Source organism: Morone saxatilis, unplaced genomic scaffold (assembly GCF_004916995.1).
Source record: "Morone saxatilis isolate NCDOM2014 unplaced genomic scaffold, NCSU_SB_2.0 Contig5, whole genome shotgun sequence".
In the NCBI taxonomy this organism is placed as follows: Eukaryota; Metazoa; Chordata; class Actinopteri; family Moronidae; genus Morone; species Morone saxatilis.
This window is the reverse complement of record NW_023340095.1, coordinates 7,079,499-7,102,124: the sequence shown is the minus strand read 5'-3', so window position 1 is coordinate 7,102,124 and position 22,626 is coordinate 7,079,499. Positions and strand designations below refer to the sequence as shown.

General features: G+C 39.4%; 1 protein-coding gene across 3 annotated transcripts in view; it reads left to right on the top strand.

Moving 5' to 3' along the window:
- The window catches only part of pard3bb (par-3 family cell polarity regulator beta b), a 197,293-nt gene that overhangs the window by 94,167 nt on the left and 80,500 nt on the right, over positions 1-22,626 (top strand). For all 3 annotated transcript variants that reach the window (XM_035676492.1, XM_035676490.1, XM_035676493.1), the window contains exons 17-19: positions 2,773-2,814; positions 12,389-12,604; positions 15,687-15,927. In XM_035676492.1, the coding sequence (XP_035532385.1) occupies positions 2,773-2,814; positions 12,389-12,604; positions 15,687-15,927 (499 nt within the window). The remainder of the gene's footprint in view (positions 1-2,772; positions 2,815-12,388; positions 12,605-15,686; positions 15,928-22,626) is intronic.

The following is a 22,626-nucleotide window of genomic DNA, read 5'->3' as shown; positions in this document are numbered from 1 at the left end:
GAGAGAGAGAGAGAGAATGACACAAAGGAGCAGGAAACTATTTCAATAGCACAGACATCAATTTCTACATGAATAACAGACTGATGGTATAGTCTGTACGTACATTACCTCCTTTGTATTTTTACACTCGATCTTCACTGAATGTTGTGACAAACAATTCATTAATGCTTGAATGTCATAGTGTGTTTTCACTGCCAAACTATCAAGCGGTAGTAACAGCTTATTAACAAACATGTCTGTCTTTTTCGCCTCTACTGCCAGTAGGGGAACAGGATTTAGCTGAGATTAAGATGTTTTATATCCGGAAATGGTGTAAAGGGGAAAAACTTACATCTTTGGGGATAAATGATATCCCTGTACACTAGCCAGAAATCCTGCTAGATCCCCTTTTGCTGTTTTTTCTTTTTCCCAACATGCCCTCTTTCTCTACAAAAGTTCAGGAGAACAGCTTGCTCACAGATAACAAACAAGACAAGAATACTACAGCCGGTGACACAATTTCAGACCTGAAAGAAAGCTAATTTTATTTTTACTTTCTCGTGATGATGGTTTAATCAAAAAATCATGGAAATCTATCTGAGGGTCTTAAGCGTTGTGTATTGTTCAAGTTGTCACAGAACAGGGAGAATGGTAAGGGAAACAAATGTATAGTAGACCAATAACAGGAGATACTTAAGCCTTCTGAAATCCTGCTATAATCAGCACAAAATATTAAGTAATCATTACTAACTAAAATCACAACTAATGAGCTAAGGAAGTCAGCTAACTTGAGCATCAATTAGCAAATATTTTCTTTGTCAGCCTTCTTGCCTTTGCATAACTTTATGGAAATCAGATTTTGCTCATTAGTACTGTATGTAAATACTTAGTCTTTCAAAATCCTACCAGCTTTAATGATGTAGACATGAAATGTGTGATTTTTGAGTTTATTATTATTATTTTAGCCACCAGCTAGCTAGCCACCATTATGGTATAATAATCCTTTGTATCACCCATTTCATTCGCCATTATTTTGGGATGCAAAATGTAAAGTCAGAGAGGCACAGATTGGTGGCAGAATTCCTATAAAGTTTTAATGAAATGGTAATAAAAATGTTCAAAATCAGGTGATATCATATAGTTTAAGCTATGCAACCACCTCAGATGACACATCATTAAACATCTTGCTTGTGTTGTCTTACCTCTGACTGGGTAGCTAGCTGAGGCTGGAAAAGACTGCCACAGAGCCTCTTAAATGAGGACAGGATACATCTATTAATGTAACCACTATTATCTCTTTGGGGACATTGTCATGGAAACAACTGTATTTGTCCTTTATAATTGTTTTCCTTCTTAAGCTAAAATCTCTTTGTTATTGTTTTCAAACCTTCCACCATTCAGTGTGATAATAGTGTATAATTACTGCATGTCATAATTTTAATCAGTCTCACTAAAGTGTTTTGTGCATTTTGAGAACTAAATTTAAAAAAAAAATAATAATAATAATAATAGAGTAGATAGAGTCCATGCTGTATTTTAGCAGTTGTGTTTGTGTAAAAAAAAAATAAAAATAAAAAAGAGAGAAGGAGAGACAGAAAGCATTCTCAGCATTTCATTCATGGCTCAGTTACATAATTTCATTTTTAATTCATTTGTCCTGATTTAATTTTCCAACCCAGCCCAATTAAAAACTTAAGAATAATTTTAAGATTGGTTCCAAATGTCCTATATCTTTGGCTCTTTCTCTCTTTGTCTGCCCTCACCTCTGTCGGTCCCTAAGTGACAGCCTTAATGTGTGTGTGCGTGTGTGCGTGTGTGCGCGTGTGCGTGCCTGCCTGCATGTTTGTATCTTTCTGAGACCCCTTCCCTAATAAGACGCCTCTGTGTGTGTGTCGCACACGTGGCATCAGCAGATCTGCTGAAGTAGGCATACACACGTGCACACCGTTATCCACAAACTGCGAGGCTGCTGAAGCAGTCATGTTGATTCACCGCAGACAGATGCCGTCAGACACACACACACGCAGCTAGAATTACGCTTTAGGCTTGGTTTTCATTAGAAAAGTATTTGCTGGGAGAAGCCATGTTACTGCTTGGTTTTTGTGGTCTGAGTGTGTGTGTGTGTGTGTTTGAGTGCTACCAGTTAATGTGTTCCTTGTTGGCTTTGGCCTGCTTTGTGGCTTTATGAAGGAGGGAGAAAATGCAAAAGAAAGTCTGGGGGAGAGGTAAAAAGTGAAAGTAGGATTAACAAGGAGCAGTGATGGAGAGAATGGTGATCAAAGGATGGAAAGAGGGAGGAGAACACTGCTGGATGGAATGAGTGTAACTGAAGAGAAAATGAAAACATTGAGAAGAGAAGTGAGGGCAAAGGGCAGAAGGTGAAGGGGGTAGATTTGAGGGGTAGTGGCGACAAGAGAGAAAGGGGATAAGAGCCTTAAGGAGAGAAGGGAGGGTGAATGACAAATGAAGTGAGAGAGAAGAGAGGAAGGGAAATGACTTCAGTAGCTGTGAAGCTGACATAACATCACAGGAAAGAGCAGCTACTCCGCCATCTTGTAAAACAAGACAGACAGAATAATAGAGACTGATAGAGAGAGACGGAGAGGCTGAGAAAATGGAAGGGAGGAGAAATGCAATAACATTACAACAGGTTTTTCGGTTTTTAGAGATGAGGAACATGTGGACAGCAGTTTTACTTTTGGAAAGCCAAATTAAAAATGCAGAAGTCAAGGGAATACAGCAATGGAAAGTGTGTAAGTGCATACATGTTAACATGTGTTTCTTTTGTTTCAGTGTCAGATGAGAGCAACGTCGGATCCGTTGGAAACACTGCGGGTAAGGCCAAAACAGACAACCTACACTTGCATATCATCACTGTCGTAAAAACTGAGTGACACTGAAACACACACTTCTACAATTTACTGCCTGATTTTTAAAAAATGTTGAGAAAAGAGACGAAGCAGACAAATATAGAAAAACTAAGAAACACAACCAAAGAACGCATTTATATTGTAGAGTTTTAAAGATATGTATAGTTTTTTTCTGTGAGTAATTATCACAGGGTTTGACGTCAATATATAGTTAGCTCCCTCATTTTTTTTCCTTCCCTTTCATCCAGTTGCATTTTTGTGCCACTTCACTTTTCCTCTTGCATCCTCTGTCTCCTATACACTTGGCTACTCTCAAACTCCCTCTAGAAATACCTCATTGATTTGTTAGAAGTGCAGATGAAAGTAAGATTTGCAGAAGGACTGGAGGGAGAAGAGAAAGGGCGAGACTATGACCACTTGTTAAAGATACGCATAGATGAGCTTGTTCTTAAGGGTATAGAGAGAAAGGGGTAGAATGAGAGAGGACACAGCGGTGCTTCAAAACCTCTCACCTTAGTAGCCTGCACACACTCCCTCTTAAAAGTTTAATGTCAAACTTTTCTTTTTTCGCTTTGCCTTGAGGTCTACCTCATTTCATTTGTAGCTACTTGAATGTAAGAGCACTCTACTTCATTCCGCTATATGTGCGTCTGTCTTGCTGTCTGCCACTTTATTGTTGTCAATCAGTCCAGCCTTTTTCCACATTCTGCTCTGCCTTCGTGTTATACATGGTGGTATTGACTTTTATGTACTGAGTCCATAATGATTATAAAGCGAGCAAGCAAGGTGATATAAGGAGCATAAATGACAAGATATGGAAAGAATGTAAGGCAGAGTTTTAACATTTACTTTATTGGAGTGAAACCCTAATAAAACAAAAGAAAGCCTTCCTCTTTTTCTTCTAACAGCTGAATAGATAAAGAAAATATTATAACTTTTGACTTTTCAGCTTCTCATCTTGGATTTGAAGCTTAAGTGCACCTGTAGTCCAGTATGCTATATGAGCCAGAACTTGGGATGGTGCTTAAATGTGTTCTGGACAAGATATACTGAAGGGGAGGTGCATCTTGTACAGCAAAATAGGATTACTTCAGGGGGATTGAAATAGTAAACATGGAGAGGAAAGGCTTTATGAGAAGAAATAAATAGAACAGAGATACTGTACAACTCTACTGACTCTGGTTGCATATTTGCTGTAGGTTTCCAAAGCAAGGCTTTTGACTGTCAGCAAACTGAATCTGAACATCTGATGTTGTCAGCTTTTATTAACTATGACGACATTTACATGGCCCTGTTCCCTGTCAGAGGACTGTAAAATGGAAAGACCTTGAATAACTGAATTGCTTACAGATGTAAAATGGAATCCATTTCATTGTCAAGTACTTCCTTTGTTTTCCAGTATACTTCTCTCATTCACAGAACTGAGTGAATGACATAGCATGCTTGGGAAATACAGCTGATAATTTGGGTTAGAAAGTACAACTAAGGTATGGGGCATGGCCAAATGAACCTGTAAGGGGGCCCTGGGCCAAGAATTAGCTTTTTGGCTCCTATCAACCCTGCAGGCAAAACTTTATGTAGGAAAATCCACCAAGTGAGCACAATATAAACTAAAATACAATATATAAAGTTCATACAAAAAAATAGATTTTGATAGAGGAACCTTATAAAAGACGAGTGGTGGTGCAAATTCCCAAACAAATGTATGATTACTCAAATAACCAAAAATAACTAAAGTGACACACCTGGAGTTTCAGGGCCCCTGGAAGTCTTGGTAATGCAACCTTGTAAAAGAGGAATACAGGGCAAATTTAGTACATGATTGTATTTTTTTCAGTTTGCTCTCCTTTATTGTGTTGCTCAGTTGGCTTCAGCTTTTTTGATACACCCATCTAAAACATATGCTGCAAACAAAAATAGTTTATAAGGTTTACCCTGTCCTAAAACTCTGTTTTTATTGACTAAAATCTTGGTCAGGGACAGACAACATGGCAATTTCAGCAAGTGCAGTCGAATCATTTTCTTTACTCTTGCCTTATCTGTTATCACTGTATCTGAATTGACCAGAATTTTAGGTTAGTGGTATATGTAAGATGCCAAATGAAAACTGATTATTTTTAATGTGCAAATCTGACCATAGTTTCCAACGTTTTTAGCCCTGTTTTCTCCAGTAATAGGCCCGATGAATGTCTGGTAAAGTCTCCATCTTTTATATCCTATGTTTTACTTGCAGGTTTTATTTTTTTATTTAATTCTTTTTACTCAAGCCTATTTACACATCACTATACCTGTTGCTTGTCAACGTGTCTCCTGTTTTATAATGCCACAGAGCCCAGAGAGCTGTAAAAGAGAGTGTGTGCCTGGCAAGCCCAACAGTTTTTTCCAACCCACTTTCCTTCGCTGTAATGTATTTTTTATAACTGAAATGCTTCCAACAACCCTGTGCTGAGATGTCAGACAGCTGCATGGACTTGAGAGAGGGGGGTTGTGGGGTGGGGTCGGGTCCTGGGAAGTGAGGAGTTTTAAAGACAATGACTTCTGGGAATGCTGTTTTCGCTTCCAGCTATGGTCTTTCCCTCCACACCCCAAGAAACCACTGGGCACCACAAGTGTACACACACACACACACACACACATATATGAAACTATTACCGTTATGGTAATGTTATGGTAATGGAAAGTCTCCATCATCCTGTGGAAAATGTGAAACTCGGAAGATTTCATATTATATTATAATTTTGCAGAATCTAAGATGCAAAGTGACGGAACTGGGGGACCGTATTACAAAGTGTGTATGCATGTGTGGAAACCTTCCCCAAAAGTGAGTGGGTGTGTGTGACTAAGTGTGTTTTTGCGACTAAATGCTTTCGCCGTGTGTAGAGGCTGATGCTGAGTGAATTTTGAAACTCCCTTCAGTAAATAAAAAAAAATACTTGTCATTAACAAACACGTCAAAAAGTCCTCAACTCAGCATTCTGTTATTATAAATATTAGCACAGAATAAGAAAACCACGAGTGTGTGTGTTTGTGTGTGTTGGGCTTTGTGGTCAGACATGCCTGACGTCTTTGTGGTGGTACAGAGAAATGGGACCTCAATCATTCCAATAATAAATCAAATCAGCTGTGGGAGAGGAAAGGCATGGAATACACTTCTAGTGACAGAAGGGATGCTTCAAAGTAAATTACGGTTGGATATCATTCATGTCACTGTCATAGTATACAGCTATACAGACATTCAGACAGACAGTCGTGAAAATGCATATGTAGACTCTCTCCTCAAACCTCTTCAAATTGGACAGTGCAGTCAAACACATACTGCTGACGGGACGGAAAACAATCGGTTGCAGCTGTGTTTCTTTCTCTGTGTTTTCCTTTGGTGATGGGGACAGCCTGGAGCTCTGTGTGTGTGTCCCAGAATCACTGTATTTAGAGATATTTCCTTGGGAAAATAAATGGTGAGTAATGAATATCCACAGGAATGATGAAAAGCTTGTCAGGAAAGGGAGAAAGTGGTGATCCGTGTGTGTCCGTGTGTACAAATGTCTTTAGTTATGGACTTAAAAATGGTTCTTAAATGTGCGTGAGGGTTAGGGTCACTTGTCACAAACCCAGGTACTTCTTAACAAAGCGATGACTGTAAAAATGGTCTCATTTTGTGAAATTATTCTCATTTGTCTATACTTATGACGTCATATTCCCATGCACAAATACAAGTCAAAGTTTTAACGCAGTAATCTCATAAAAAACTCAAAATGGTTGTCTGTTTTCTGTTTCAGTATCTTCGAATTGCCTTATTTCGATTCCTCCAGTCACCACCGGCTCTCTCGGTCACTCTATCTCACTCTCTTTCTTGCCAACGCCATTCAGGCTTAGAGGCTGACAAACAGGCAGAGGAGCTTAGAACGGGCAACATCTCTCTAAAAACGTGTGTGTCTGTTTGTGTGTGTGTGTCACGGGGCCAGTGTGATGCTGAGGGAGACTGGTGCAGGCCATTGTCTGAATCTCTCCCTAGTGGAACTTTGACTTTGACTACGACAGTCACACACTGACAAGACTCTGCCAAAACTGCATCTTTAGAGAGCTGCATCTCCCTATATCCCTCTCTGTGATTGTCTCTTCATTTCTCTCATCTCTCTCTCTCTCATTTTATTTTTTTCCCCCTTTTTGTCATTGTTTCCTGCTCTCTCTGGCTCTTTCAGACTTTGCAGTGGATTTAACCTGAAAGCCACTTTGTTAGACTGATGTGGATTGATGGATTAATTTGTTACAGGGAGACCAGTACATCTTTGTGTTAGCCTGTGTGTGCATGTGTGCAAATGCTGCTTGATGACTCCACACGTTAGCTCTTTACCGTTGTTCTTAGACACACAGCTGAACTCGTGCATGCGTGGGGTTTTTTCTGCTTTTTTCTTGCAAGGTATCTGCCTCTGTCTGATGTGTTTAGCACACACTGACGTTTCATTGTCTTTTTGTGTATACTCTTGGCTACCTCTCTGGATATTGAATGCCCTTTGACCCCGCTCCATCTCCCACAGTAAGCCAATAAAGGTGAGCAGTAATCAGGAGATGGTCAGTGCTGTCGTTTCTTGCTGGTACAGCCATTCGTCTCTATTAGGCTCTACACACTGATCAGTGACATGTACTGTACTGTATATTGTATGATGCTTGAGAGAGAGGGGGAGGCCATTTGTTTCCGTCCTGGACTAATCAGTTACATTCCCAGTGATGGATTCATTTTGGATGAATTTTGTGCCTTTGTGGAAGAGTGTGTATGCTTGAGTGTGTATGTTTGATTGTGTGCATGCAAGTTGCTGTCTCTAGTAATTCTAGTCCACATCTCAAACTAAAGGACGCTACATGTACTTTAGCACTGTTATAAAACACTGTGGCCACTAATGCAAACAGATATTTTAAGTTATTGCTGTTCAATACATTACAGTCAGTGGGAACCAGTAAATACTGACATGAGGCTGATGTCACATGCTTTATGGTAAATGGGCTGTACTTGTATTGTGCCTTTCTTGTCTTCCGGGCCACTCAAAACGCTTTTACACTACACGCCACCTTCACCCATATTCATACAGTGATGTATGACCCATCACAAACAGAAACTAACATTCATACACATTAATCCGGAGCTGTTTGGGGTTGAGTATCTTGCTGAAGGACACTTCAACATGCAGCAGGAGGAGCCGGGGATGGAAGCGGCAACCTTCTGAGTAGTGGTCGACCTGCTCTACCTCCTGAGCTACAGCTGCCCCACAGACTGTTCAATTATTATGGAGCCCCATGGGATAGCAAAACCTCATTTCACCTGCTGGGAGATTAAACTACATAACACGCACATATACTATGTAAGAAACTGTTGCTTTCAGGAACAATCTTCCCTCTACAGCTGAGGATATCTCATAGCAGATACACACACCAGTGCACACACCCTACCCCTTAGTCCTCAGACACATATAGTATATAAATACATAGACAACAATACAATTCTGATCGTCGACACTGTTATGTCATGGCTGTCAAGATATATTTATGTAACACTGTATATGTCCCTTGAAAACTGTCACGGATTGCATAAAAAGAATGGTTTCACAATGCTGTTTTCTTTTGCATAGTGTATTATGCTATAGCAACTGGGTTGGATAATGTCTTTCAGCTGTGATGTTGTGATGTTGCGTTTTTCTCTGGGTTGGAACACAGGGGAACTTCCACTGACAGAACAGTGAGAGAAGATTAATTCTGTCTGGGTGTGTATAATGTGGAGATAGAAAGCAGACATTACGTTGCATCTCCTTATGAGAGCTCCTAAAGTGTGATTTGGTGCACTAGAAGTTGGTGCTGCTGGCTTTGTAGCTGCAGCTTGCTGCTAAGCCGCTCCTTGGTGTAATTTTGACTTTGAAAGTAGCCCATTGCCTTTCTGCCAACAAAATAGCCTTGGGATAGCTTGGCGTTCTGTCTCTTTGTGTTTTGTGTTTTAATTTTTTTTTTTTTTCGTGCTTTCTTCTCTCCTACTCTTTCTCTCTCTCTCTTTCGTTGTCACTCCCATCCTTGCTCTTTCATTCCCAGACTCAGTCTTTTTGTTTTGTCTTTCTATAGCATCCTCTCACAGTGTCTCTGCCAACCCCCCACTCTTGTATCCTCTCCCTCAAACCACTTTGTTACTCTTGTCTCGCTTGTCGTCCTCTCTCTCTCACTCTCTCTCTCTCTATCCCTCTCTTTCTCTCTCTCACTCTCTCTCTTTAAAAGCAGCTTAATTCTATCATCTTACAGTTGGACAGCAGTAATTACATTTATGACACAAATCCTGCTACTCACAGCAAAATACTCTGTGTGTGTGTTGGTGTGTGTCAGTATGTGGATGCATGCTCATCACCCAGTGTTGGTGTGCTTGTAGTTATATATCTGCATTTGTGTGTATATGTGTGCGTACTGTTCATTGCCTGATAACCCAGCCCAACACCACTAAGCTATTCACAATACTCTTTATTTCATCCTACTACCCAACCGTCTGCAAACAGACACGTTTGGACTCTGAGGTCACTGTCTGTGTACATTCTGTGTGCTCTTCTGTGTTCTTAAACTGACTGCAATTGCCCTCAAACTTTGTAGATCCCAAGTGGAAAATGGACCTTGACCCTGGCTCCTTACACTGAATATAAATGAGGAACATCACACGGGTATTTCATATAGAATGTGTTAATCTACAGAAAGCAAGGCATGACTAAATGACTGGCATGTCTGATGTGTACGAATCTAGACATGCCTTTTGAGCCAAAGTGTGCCGGATTATGCATTTATTGTAACTGAAATAAAAACGTCAGATGCTGGTTTAACTTTGAGGGCGCTTGTGTTTGGAGAGTATTGTTGGCAACTGCAAACATGTTGGCTTTCAGGACTCTGATTAGTGTATGAATAAAAGGAATAATACATCAAAAATCCTGGACAATTCATGTTGAGTTTATTAATGCCTGTGGTGGCCTTGGTTCAAATGTCACTGGCAGCTCTAATCCACAGTCCTTAGAGTTTTCTAACAGTGGATTATCTATTGAAATGAGCACATGTATCCGTTCTTAAGAATACACACCACTCTTGGCCCTGGAATAAAAGATTTTGTTTTGCATGCGATATGTCTCTTTAAGAATTGTGAATTTAGGAACTGTGCTCTTTGGCCAATGATCTCAGAAAGTTTTTTTTTCCGAAGTTTGCTTCAGGCTGGTGGCCAAGGGCACACAGTCTTATTATGAAGTTGATTACCAGTAGTCACGGCAAACGCAGATTCTTCCATGCAGTCGTCTTACTTATTATAATGAAGCAATTAACATCCTAACTTACAACATACACAATTTTTATAATATTTGAAAATGTTGCAGTCCTACAAAGACGAACACAAAGCTCAGTGGTTCAAAACTCTGGCCTACACAGATGTGTAGTAAAAATGATCAGTCATGTACTGACATATCATAACAAATATAATCGTACTTTATTCCAAGGTGACATCACACAGTGAGTTATTAGGGTCATAGCTGTTTTTTTTTAAAACTGGAGGTTTTGCAAGATACTAAGCCTGAATTTGATTGAACATTGAACATTGCCTGAAGTTTGATGTTAATGAACAAAAGTGTGTTATTCACTTATGGCCCATTGAAAACCTGTTCTTCCTGTTCTGATTTGCATACAGAAAGTTTCCATTGGGTTTTTAAAATATAGGACTAAGAAATACTTGAAACTGTGTAAATGCTGTAGTATCACTGTCATTCAATCTTAAAATATTTCTGCAAAATCTCTATACGATTGGCCATAGTTTAGAAATTGCATCTGAACCATTGCAGTGTAATTAATCTACACTTTATTCGTATATACATAGTGGGTGGGTGGGGAATGGCATTTTGTGACAGGAAAATAGGATTTACTATTACAACATGTTCCACTTACAAGAAAACTTTTATCTTCCTTATATCTGTTCAGCTGTATCAACGAAAGCTACATAATCAGACTCGGGGGTTGAGTCAATATAGATTAATCACAAAGCACTTGTATCATATTCACTACTTCAGTATGCATCTGTCATGTGGACTGTGTTTATGGATGGGAGTGTCACACTTTATGGCCCTTGTCCATCTCCTCTCACAGCGGCTTACATTATGCATGTGCATACATTCAGTGCGTGGTATTACTCTTTGTGTGTGTGTGTTTGGTTAATGGTTGTTTAAATAGATGTGGAAGTCACATCAGCCCTCTCATCTCCTCTGCTTTTAGAAAAAAAAAACACACACATAAGCACACACACACACACACACACACACACCCACACACACAAAGAGCAGTGGTGTGTATAGGGAATCATTAGCTAAAGTGATGCAGGTTTAGCTATCATGAATCACAGTGGCATCATATCGACAGGCCAGAGCCAGCAAGGAATCCAAAATGTGTGTGTGTAAGGATTACCAGTATTTTGAGCTGGCAGCAAGCCCAGCCTTCCTCCCTTCTTTCCCATTTTTCTCTGTCTCCCTCTCTGACACTGTGGTATTCCCCGGAGGAAACTTAATTTGCTCCCTTCCTGTCGTTTTTCCTCCCATCCCTTTTCTCCCCATCTTGCCCACCATCAGCATCTCCCTGTTTTAGGTGGCAGTCAGTGGCAAACCAAATTGGAATCACACATTACCTTCCCTCGTTCTTTTGTTTCACCATCAGCAATCCCCATGAGTGGTGGGAACATCACAGTGGGCTTGAGGCTGAACTTGGTCCAACTGCAGCAGTCAGAATGTCATTAGCTTTGGCTGTGTTTCCGCAGCAGGACAGTAACAATTGCTAGATAGTGTGTTTAAAAGAGAACATGAAAAGTGTGGCATGCCTTGCTCTTTTTATTGTAAAGCTTCGCCACTTATCTTCACAACATGTCTGATCTTTACCTTACTCTCCATTGAATACTTCCACTATTGCTCTGTCTTCTCATCCATTGCTCTCCTCTTCATCATCCTTTCTGCTGGATCCCTCCCTCCCTCAGTAATATTTTTCACAGTATACTTGTGATGATGGATGGAGAACCAGTAACAGTGAAGCAGACTTCGCATCCATCACAAACTCAACAACAGTATAGTTAACTGCATCGCTGTCTTTTTTTTCTTTTCCCCCCCTCACTCTGCCCTCTAGAGTTCATTGATGTCGCAGTGTTTCTGACTCCTAGCCAGTGTCTCCACAGGCTTTTTAAACCAATCACAGCAAGGCACAGCAGAGTAAACATATTTGACAGCCTTTCTGATACCTTCTGTATCCGTTGTTTGTTGTAGCAGTATTTTTATAGCATTAACACAGTCATAGCCATTTTAGTAGAATCATAATGAAACTATTATACCAAATAAATATACTATCTATTGATAATAAATGTCAGTTCGTGCATTCTGAGGGTCTCAACTGAGGAGCCCAAACCATACCATACCAAGTCAACTGTAGTCTATCTAACAGAAACGTACAGTATTCCTCACCTTTTGTATATCTCTGTCTGTTTTTCTGTGTCTCACCCTGTCCCCCCCCAGCTCCATCAACTCCTATAGAACTCGGACCTACCCTCGGCTTGAAGAAATCCAGTTCGTTGGAGAGTCTCCAGACGGCCATGTCAGAGGTTAACAGAAAAAACGAATTCCTCCCATTCCACCGTCCTCGGCAAAATATGGTCAGGGGAAGAGGCTGCAACGAGAGCTTCAGAGCAGCTATTGATAAATCCTATGATGGGCCACCTGAAGATGATGATGGTAAGTGGAAAAATGTGTCATTTTTGTCATTTGTGTCTGTGTTTTATATACGGTTACTCAGTCTGTAAATTATATTGACATAGAAGAAACAGGGAGATTGCAGGGAAAGAAATGCTTTTTTGGGGTAGAGACAGAAGTAAAATTCAGCACCGAATCACATTGAAACATTTGAGCATGTTTCCATTTGCCCCCCCCCATCCATGATGTCACAGCAGCTGTTTTTCTCTTCACAATTAATGCTAAAAACCTGCTTTGACATCCCTGACTGACGGTTTAGTGACAGGACTACCCTAGGATGTGCATGTGTATATCACTTGATATTTTCCATTCTTTCATTCTCCATGTGTTGCCGTTTCCCAAATGACAGGGATTTGTTTGTATAACTCATATCTAATGGTTTACATATATCTTTAGCGCCTCTACACCCACCTCTTTTATTTTGAAAACCCTCCAGTGAGCTCAGCACAGTTTAGGTCCGCAGTTGTCGATTCTGATTCGTTTAGGAAATAGCAAGTTTCGCCAGCAAAGCAAGACTAGGGCATTGCCAGGAGAACGCCAAGTGTCAGCACATAGGAAACAAAGCCGTAGCATTTTCTTTCAATATGTGATTCAATTCTGATCTGGGCTTTAGCTTTAAATATTTATCCAGGAGCTAAATGGTAGCTGCTTGCTTTGTTTCACTGGAAGGTGCTTTCAATTCCCAGCTGTGTTATTAGCAGCAAACTCTTATCAGTCACCACCAGAGTAATGAGTCGGGCTGTTTCAGATCACTACGCTCACACAGGATAGGACTAATAGGGCATGTCAACAGCACACACACAGTGGCCACATCTGTCACCATCTTTCTAAATGTTTAACACTTTGAGAGCTGCTGTTAATTGACAAGAAACAGTTCTCTGAAGCACCCTGAATGTCTCTTTCTTTCATTCATACACTTTAGCTTGACCTTAAATTACATTTTCACTTCAGTGACAAATTGAAATGCTTACCAACTACTGCCTGTCTGTTTTTAAGAGGTTGATTAGCAGGAAGGCAAGCGTTGCTAACATTTTGGCAGTATAAGTGCACAGTGAATATTCAGTCAGGGTTCATGTGTAGCTAATGCATTGTGCACTGAATCTAGCTAATGCCACAGTGCTTCACAATTTCCACTGAATTTAGTTGTCAAGAGGACTATTCAACAGAGGCTTTGAGTCATTGGCTTTGATGTCTCATGTCAGCTGGGATGGATTATAGTGCTGAATAGTTGTTCCTGTCATTCTCCATGTCTTTTTTCACATGTTGTTCTACCTTTGCATGTGTGTTACTTATGTTCTGTGTTACTCTTTCTCTTCATACTCCTTATGCCTCCCTAATCACACACCATTCCTACAAGTGAATCAGATGTAAACAGAACAAATCTATATCATGGTTGTTTTTGGTGAGTTCTGTGCCATGAAATAGTAAATGAAACACGACTGACTTGGTTGACTGGCAAAATATAAAATATTCCGAAGTTTTATTTTTTGATTTTGTGTTATGGGAGAGATAGTCCAGTGACTGGCTTAATATGACGGCACAGTAAAAAAAAAAAAACATCTTGCTAAACTTCAGGAGAAATTGCTACTTACACGTTACTGCAAACCGCATCCAATTTCAACCCAACCAACCTTGATTCACCAAATTTTCCATTTGGGTCAGAATAAACCAGAGGTCTGCACACATTCAGTAAAACAGATGTAGGGTTTTCCTGACTCTGCAGTTTATTTAAATAACAAGAGGGGAAGAGTGTTTGTTTTTTATAGATAGTATTTGAACTCTGCAACTCTTGACCATCCCGACCATATCCATGATTTTATAGGATATCTGCTGTGGTCATTTTCAGTACATCTTCAGGCAAACGTAATTACAATTCCATTCTGTTGCTAGACAGTCTTTGTAATTAAGACTGAAGTGAATATCCACACAAAGTTAAATCTCAATTGAAGTAACTAATTTGGTCTGCTTATCTTATAAAATCTGACAAGTATTGTGTAAGTAGTGTGTGTGTGTGTGTGGTGTCGGTGTCGTGTGTGTGTGTGTGTGTGTAAGTAAGTAAGTAGTGTGCGTGTGAGATCATTGCAATTCTAGGCCAGGCCTTGAGTCTGTCGGAGAAGTAATGAGGCATCACAGTTTACGCTTTGAACATTTTCGCTTTCTTATTTCTAAGAGTAATTAATTCACTGTAAAGTTAATAAATCTGCCATGGAGATGTCAAGTAGAGAAAGTTTAGCGTTATGTGCATGGGGGCTATTCGTTCGGGGATATGTAATGTTTTGTTTTTATTTGTGTGCTCGTCTTTGTGTTATAACCTGACGTGGTTTTTGCTGTGTTATGTTATGCTGTGGGATTTTGCAAATGTTAGTTGATTTTACTGCTATAATGAGTCACTCTGGCAAAGAGAGCATTAGCTAAATGCCTAAACTCAATGGATATGAGCCACTGGAACTCAGTCTTTACAGAAATGACTTCTTTATGTATTTATGTTAACTTGAAAATTAGAAGGGCACTGATGATTCCTAACAATGCCGAAGACTCAGCATTATGGTATGTAAATACAAAATAATGAGTCCTTACTTACCCTGAACCGGCAGAAAAGAGCTTTGGACAGAAGTGTTTGCCAAAAGAATAAATGAAAATGATTCTTGGGATTTTTAGAATTACATATTAGCCATTTAGCCGTTAGCTGGGTCATGGTTAACGTGGTAACATGGTAAATCCAAATGCCACTATCATTATTCATTGTCCTTTGATCATCTAAGTGGAATTAAGTTTTATTAGAATAATTGTAATCAGGATTTCAGTGATAAATCTTTCATGGTTTATGTTTCGCACTTCTAGCATCTTACAAAAAGTTTATTACTTCAACTTGTCAGGGACATTTGTAAATGTTGATGAATGTGAGTAAGTATTACATTTAATTGAGGTAACAAAATCGAACAAAGGAAGTAAAAACACCCAAATGCAGTTGTTTTCTTTACTACTACTTTTTCTACTCTTTAAAACACAGTTCTTCACAGACACAATTCCCATCTTTCTCCTTTTCTTCTTCTGTTCCCTACAGATGATGGTTCGGAGCCGAGTTCAGGCCGGGACACCCCTGCCAGTAATTCATCCCGCCAGGGAGTTGGGGATCGGATAGAGGAGAAAGGCAAAAAAGACAAGAAAAAGAAAGCGAAAACAAAGAAGAAGGAAAAGAACAAGGGGAAGGGAAAAGAGAAAGAGAAAGAGAAAGAGAAAAAGAAAGCAGAGGAGCCTGAGGAGACGGAGAAGAAGAGCAAGAAAATAGGCTTTGGCCTACTGAGGTTAGTAACTGTGTGCATGTGAGACAAAGACAGACAAAGAAGTTGAGGTGATTTTTTTTATCACTGGTCTTAAGCATGTATTTGGTCATGATCATACGTATACTACCTGGTAAAATAAATCTTTTTCTTCTAAAGATGTTTTTAAGTTTGAAAGCAACCATTCCAATGATAAACAGCAATATTTAGTTTGGTCTCATATGGAATCCAAAGTCTGTTTCTTTCTACATGTTTTTACATTTTAATATGAATACCATATCCAGGTACTCACAAATAATATAGTCGTTATATGCTTAACATGTGACTTAATTTTCCGAGTGGTCATTAACAGGTTAACCCAAAAGGGCACATAATTCAATACAATCTGTGCACACCTCATGCATTCATACTATATCAGAAAAAAATAACCCTTAAACATGAACACTGAGGTCTTTTTTTCCGCTCATGAAACACTATCACATGCTCACAGGCACACAAAGACCACTCTAAGAGTGGTGCCCCAATTTCCCTAAGAGGTGTGGAAATTATCTGTTGGAACTATTTCATGTGATTAACTTTAACACTATATCTTCCTGTGTGAATAGGACATAGTTAGTTATGAATGGGGCAAAGTGTTTCGATGAACAATTTGCGCTTTCTACCTTAATCCTTACTTAATATCAGGTTTTTTCTCCATGTTTGTTTCTGAAATGGGATTTCACATGACCATTACATCGATACAGATCTACAGAAAAACACTTGCATGCAATTTTATCTACAAAATACAGGCGCAGTCTTTTAAAATACACTTACAAAAGCAGTCTGTGTGAACCAGAACACGGAAAAACACTTCCAGATTTCAAAGTCAGATTTTATCACAGTGATTAAATCTCAGAATTGCATGTTATTTAAAGTGAAATATTAGGCAATTAGACTAATATGTACTAATTTTACTTGATTCTTTGAAAGCCTCCACCTTTTTCTTCACCTATTTTCCAGCTTGTTTTCCTCACTTTAATGGGCTTTCGCTCTCTCTTATACTTATAGTATTTAGCCATCGTCTTATGTTGAAGAGAAACATTTGTTTTCTGATGTTAAAATGCTATATTTGTCATACAGTTGTGTGTGTAAATGGCTCATTATACCTGGATGGGAGGGTGGATAGAAATAGGTATATGGTGTGTACGGTACAGTATGTTCCTTCCTTCTTCACCCACTTATTGTTTTTGTAGTTTTAGTTCAGTGTTAGACCTACAGTACCTACTGACTTAAATACCCGCCTCTACTGTGCATCTCTTTCAATTCTTCCTGAGGTGAAACCCTTTAGCCACTTCAAACCATAATTGCACAATGTGCAACTTACAAAATTGTTGTCAGTTTCATTAAATGGCCATTAGAGTCCTTATTCTTTAAAATGACATTTAGCTTTATTACACAATTCTTCAAGCCTCACAAGAAAGAGAGACCTTGTAACAAATTTCCTTTTTTCTTGTGATAAAAATACTGAAAACAGTCCATAACAAGGTCTGTGGATTATTTTGGGTTTTTTCTATAAACAGACATTGCTGTTGAGTTTTTCTAAATAAATTTTGCAATGCATCACACCACATTAGCTCCATTTTATTCCATTGTCAACTGACACCCTGAAGCAAGTGAAAATAAGTGAAAATTGTCCGCATGGCAACACCATCAGTGGTAAGTCGGAAAATATTTGTTTTTATGAATTGGGTGAACTGACTTTTAAAGTCAATATAAATCATTCCAAGCTTCAACCGCAGTTCAACTCAACTTGAGAAAAATGGTCCATTACTTATAAAAGCATGATAGATCTAATCTGTAGGTCTGTTGCCGTCTATTTAAGCAACCTTAACATCAAGAGAACAAGAGATGGAAAGATATAATAAGTGACACAACAGAAAATACAATTTATATAAACATATGCAAGGCACCACTACTTGTAGCAGGGGAGAGAGCTGACGCAGATGGAGCAACAGATCCAGCAGAAGCCCAAGCGCCTCACAGACGTGTAACTCTTTACATTAATCTGACAGCAGTTTAACATTTCTGAATAAGCTCCCTTGGGCATTTTTATGTGGCCAGTCTGATGCCTATGGTCTCCACTGCTGTTGTACATTCTGGTGGCGCACAAATGAGCGTCTGAAAGTGCTTCCCTCACGCTCACTGTGGTTGGTTTTACGGTAAGTTTTAAAATCCATAGTTGATTCAGATGAATCAAAACTAGCTTATTCCTTGCTGCCTTGTTTATCCCCATTATTACATATTCCAAAATAGTACACATATAAAGACGTTCTGTGCTTCGAAGTTTAGATGCATTTCAAGACAGTCATGACAGGCGATTAGGAGCATAGATTTGGTGTAGATTTTGACTCATTCTTGTCCTTCGTGGTCTTCTTCCCAGTTTGTGTTTTGTACCGTTAGCGAGGACTAATATGCAAGCTATGTATAACCAATGGATCTTTGGTGGCACAATGTGATATATTCTTATAAATTCACACATTACATACCCGAGGATTTCCATCATTCCTTCTCCGCCCCCGTCTTTCCCACAATTCTCCTCCTTTTCCATTACAGCTTCAGGGCAATCTATGACACACCTAAAGATATCTTTTTTTTTTTCACCTCCTTCACCCCTTCACTCTCTCTTACCATCTTAGCAATGTTTTAAGTGCTTCAGAGTTCAGGGAAGGTTATGCCTGATTCCTTCTTTCTGTGCTCACCCATCTCTTTTCTCCCTATCTACCGCTCAGTTTGATTATGGTCTGGACAGCCTACACAGCACAACCGAGAATATCTACAGTTCAATCCAACCACTTCCCTGCACCTATCCTTCCATCCATCCTTTCATCTAACCCCAAGTTCCCCCATCACGTCTTGCCTTAAGTGCCTTAAGAAACCATATAATACACCCAAGGATATATTAGACCTTTCCTCTGCACCCCATCTCTCATCACCATAAGAGGGCCTTGATTAGAGCCCAGTTATAATTTCACCCTTTTTCTCCTTCCCCTCTTTCTTTCCATACTTCTGTAACCTCTCTCCGTTTCTCTACCCCCCCCCCTCGCACCCCCGTAATCTTTGCATCATTCCAATTTTTCCTCTGAGTCTGCTCCCTCCAGCCCCAGCTCCCCATCTGCATTTGATTGCATGTAATGGTGGTAGACTGAGAAGGCAAATTGGTGCTATTCAGTACAGTTCAATCTAGGCCGAGCTGCTGATTTGTCATATTCATCTAAGGCCAGCTTTGATTGGCCTAATGGCCTGGAGGAGAGGTGGTTTGAGATACTCAGCCTTACTCCAAGGTCTGTGGTTTCACAGTAGTACATGTTCATTTTTATCACTGGTTGGTTCACATATTTGACACACAAGATCTCTATACCAAATACTACATTATGTTTCTATCCAGGCACCAGCTCCAAAGACACACATTCATATTATTGCTATAATTTTCCAATAGTATATGTATTACTTATTGTACTGTAGTACTCTCTTCACTCTTTTTTTCAAATTAAATAGTAATTGCCAAAAAGGCTGGATTACAATTTACTTTTTCACATTAATGAAGAGAGGGTGTAGAAAGGTTTAATGTAATTACTGCAGTGTTTCATCCACATGGTGAACCCAGACATTAAAGTCAGACTCTGAATGTTTGTTTGAAATGCCCTTTAAAATGGACAGCTGGCTCTGTCATCTGAACTGCTGCCACCTGCCAATCAGATATGCCAATCATCTGTGTGTGTGTGCCTGTGTGTGTGTGTGTTTGTGTGTGTGTGTGTGCGCGCATGGTGGTAACCATCCTTCCATCATGAATATTCATGTGGTGATAAAACACGATTGGTCACACAGTCAGATGGTTGTCATACAGTTGGCACATGGTTGCTGTGAATCTTCCTCAGACACCGTGCGTGTGTGCATGCATGTTGTCTCCAAATTTTCTGCAGTTGTGTGACCCGTTGTTCCTCTCAGATCTGTGTATCTTTTCTCTTCCTTGCTCAGACATCTACGGTTGAAACAAATCTGGCAACCCTCTGAACATTCATATTGCACCCGCCACATACCTACTACCATAACTTAACGCTCTACAAACATAATTAACATGGGTTGAGAGTATGGTTCTCCGAGCTGTTCTGTCATCTGTCTGTCTGTCTGTCTGTCTGTCTGTCTGTCTGTCTGTGTTGTGGTGTGTGTGGAGGGAGAGAGACGGCCTGTACAAATGAAAATATGGTAATCTATTAGGTGAGACTGGGAATGTACAAGATCTACCAGAAGAGGGACTGGCGCTGCTGTTGCGAGTGCATCATGTTTATGTGATTGTTGATTTGTGTTGTAAAGTATGTGTACATGCTGTTCATTTTCAGATTTAAAATGGTGTGAATTTATGAGAATCTATGATAATAAATGCATGGTTGCCTATTTGGTTGTAATCGCGCACTGCTGTACCTCCATCTATCCTCCGTTGCTCTGTTTTGTTCGCGGATATGTGTGTGTTATTGCATGCGCTCACTACGGGCTGAATAATCTACTTTCATAAGAAAATGTTGAACATAGAATGTAGCCACCAACCAAAGCTGTATGAACAGGAACAAAAGCACAAAAACCTAAAGTTACAATTACAGCACCCTCTATTTCTTTGATTCCACACCCTTTCTTTACCTCTTCTATAACTACATTCTCCTCGATATTTAGCCCCGTTTTCCATCTATCCCTCTTTTCCTGTTCTCTCTCCAGCTGGCTGATCATAATGTGGCACCTCTGTTAGACTCAGAGGGCTCCATTGTTGGGACATTAGCCAATCTTCATGGTGAGGGTTCTTTTACCGGCCATGGCAAATATCTACAATATCTTTTTTTTTTCCCCTTCTCTTTATTCAAAGAACAAAATAATACTAATGATTGCATTATAGAAACAGTATTTCATACTATTTATATATGGAAACATATAGAAAGATCACAAAACTTAATTACAAAATAAAAGAAAAAATTAAAAATAGAAAAAATATATACTTATATAGTTTAGAAGAGAAATGTAACTGTCAGATGAGATGAATATATTTCACAGCCCTTTTGATCAGCTAGCATATCAGTCTGTTGTGTCTGCTTTTCATCTACATAGCAGTGAAACAACATAGTCAGGTTTGGGTAAAGGCAAAGCAAAGTTTGTGCAAAAATGCTGTTTCAAGTTCTTTATGCAGGAAAAACCTTGTCTTTTGACCAGACATTGCCTGTCATTGTTTCATAATTAGACAGCACATGCTTGAAAAGGGGGGAAGGGCCCACCAGCTGCCAATCAAACATCATGACAGGAAGTCATTGGGGTGTCACAGACTTATGTCATGCCTGCCAATCATCTGTGCGTGTGCGCTTGCATTTGAATGTGTGCTTCCTTACGCAGTGTCTGTCTTCTTACATGTATGTAATTGTCTAATTTCTCAGGGATCTATTTGCCAATGATAGCAAAGGGAGGTGTGTCCGTGGAGTGGCAGAGGGAGGAAGTGAGAGAAGAGCAGAAGAATAGAAAGAATAGGTGAAGTGGGAGTCACAGATGTTTGCACTCGTTTTCTGCTCGTTTGTCAGATGCTTTTCTCCTCATGGACTATTCAGAAGCACAAGTGTGAAACAGCCCTCTGAACACTCACTGCTCATCATTCCAAGTAGCACGTCTGTGTACATGTAAATGTATCTGTGTGTGTGTGGGTGTGGTGGTCATAGTTGTTTATTGTCAGAACCTGTTTTAGTTTTATACTCATGTTTTACCAAGCAATGTCACCCTGGCCAGTGCTCATCTAAAAATGTTTGGTTTAAGGTCAAGATTAGAATAGGTGCAGGTTAAATCATCAATCATCAATTCTTTCTAGTGCTTTCTACACACAGAAATCAAGGTTTTAAACAAGCATATAATTTATGATAAGCTACACCTGTCTTTGGCAAACTAAACTGAACTTAAAGTGACTCTTTCTGGCCATCTGCGGTGATGTGTGCAGAAAAGTTTTTGAAATATTTGAACTTTGTTAAATGAAGCTGAATCTATTCAATTTAAGAATCTATTTAATTTCTTTAAGAGTACTGGCTGGGAACAGAGTGAGAGAAGTTTAGCCCTCCTCTAGATTTTGCAATGTAACATCAGTAAGACGTTAAGAGGATATATTTTGTACAGATTTAGTGGTGGTACAACAATTTGGTAGCTCAACAAAATCGACCATGAAAAGAAACAATAATTCCCAAAGAAACCTTTTTTTCGTCCTTGGTCAGACATCGGACTTGAATGATTGAATGTTTTCTTTTCATCCTACCTTTTCCTACAGATGGAAGCTTTAAGAAACCTGGGTATATATTTATAATTAAATCTTTCTCGAATGCAAATGAGTAGTCATACACTTTCCATACAGATTGCGGTGTTAGGTCATGAATATTCATGAGTGATCATTCTGTTCCTACTAATGACAGAACAAGAGGTAATTTATTCATCCTAACTGGCTGTTAATCAGCTGTTCTTACTCTGATGTTCCTTAAGAAATTATGCCCAAGCGATAATGATGCAACTTGTAATTTTTAAAACATGTTCTAGATGTCCAGGCTACATATACATATGTGTGTATGATGTGCCTGTTAAACTCTAACTCCACTCTTTAGTAATGCATCATAAAAAAAAGAAGCAAAAAACAACTTGAAATAGAAAAACAAGGACAATTATTCTTACCTCCATTTT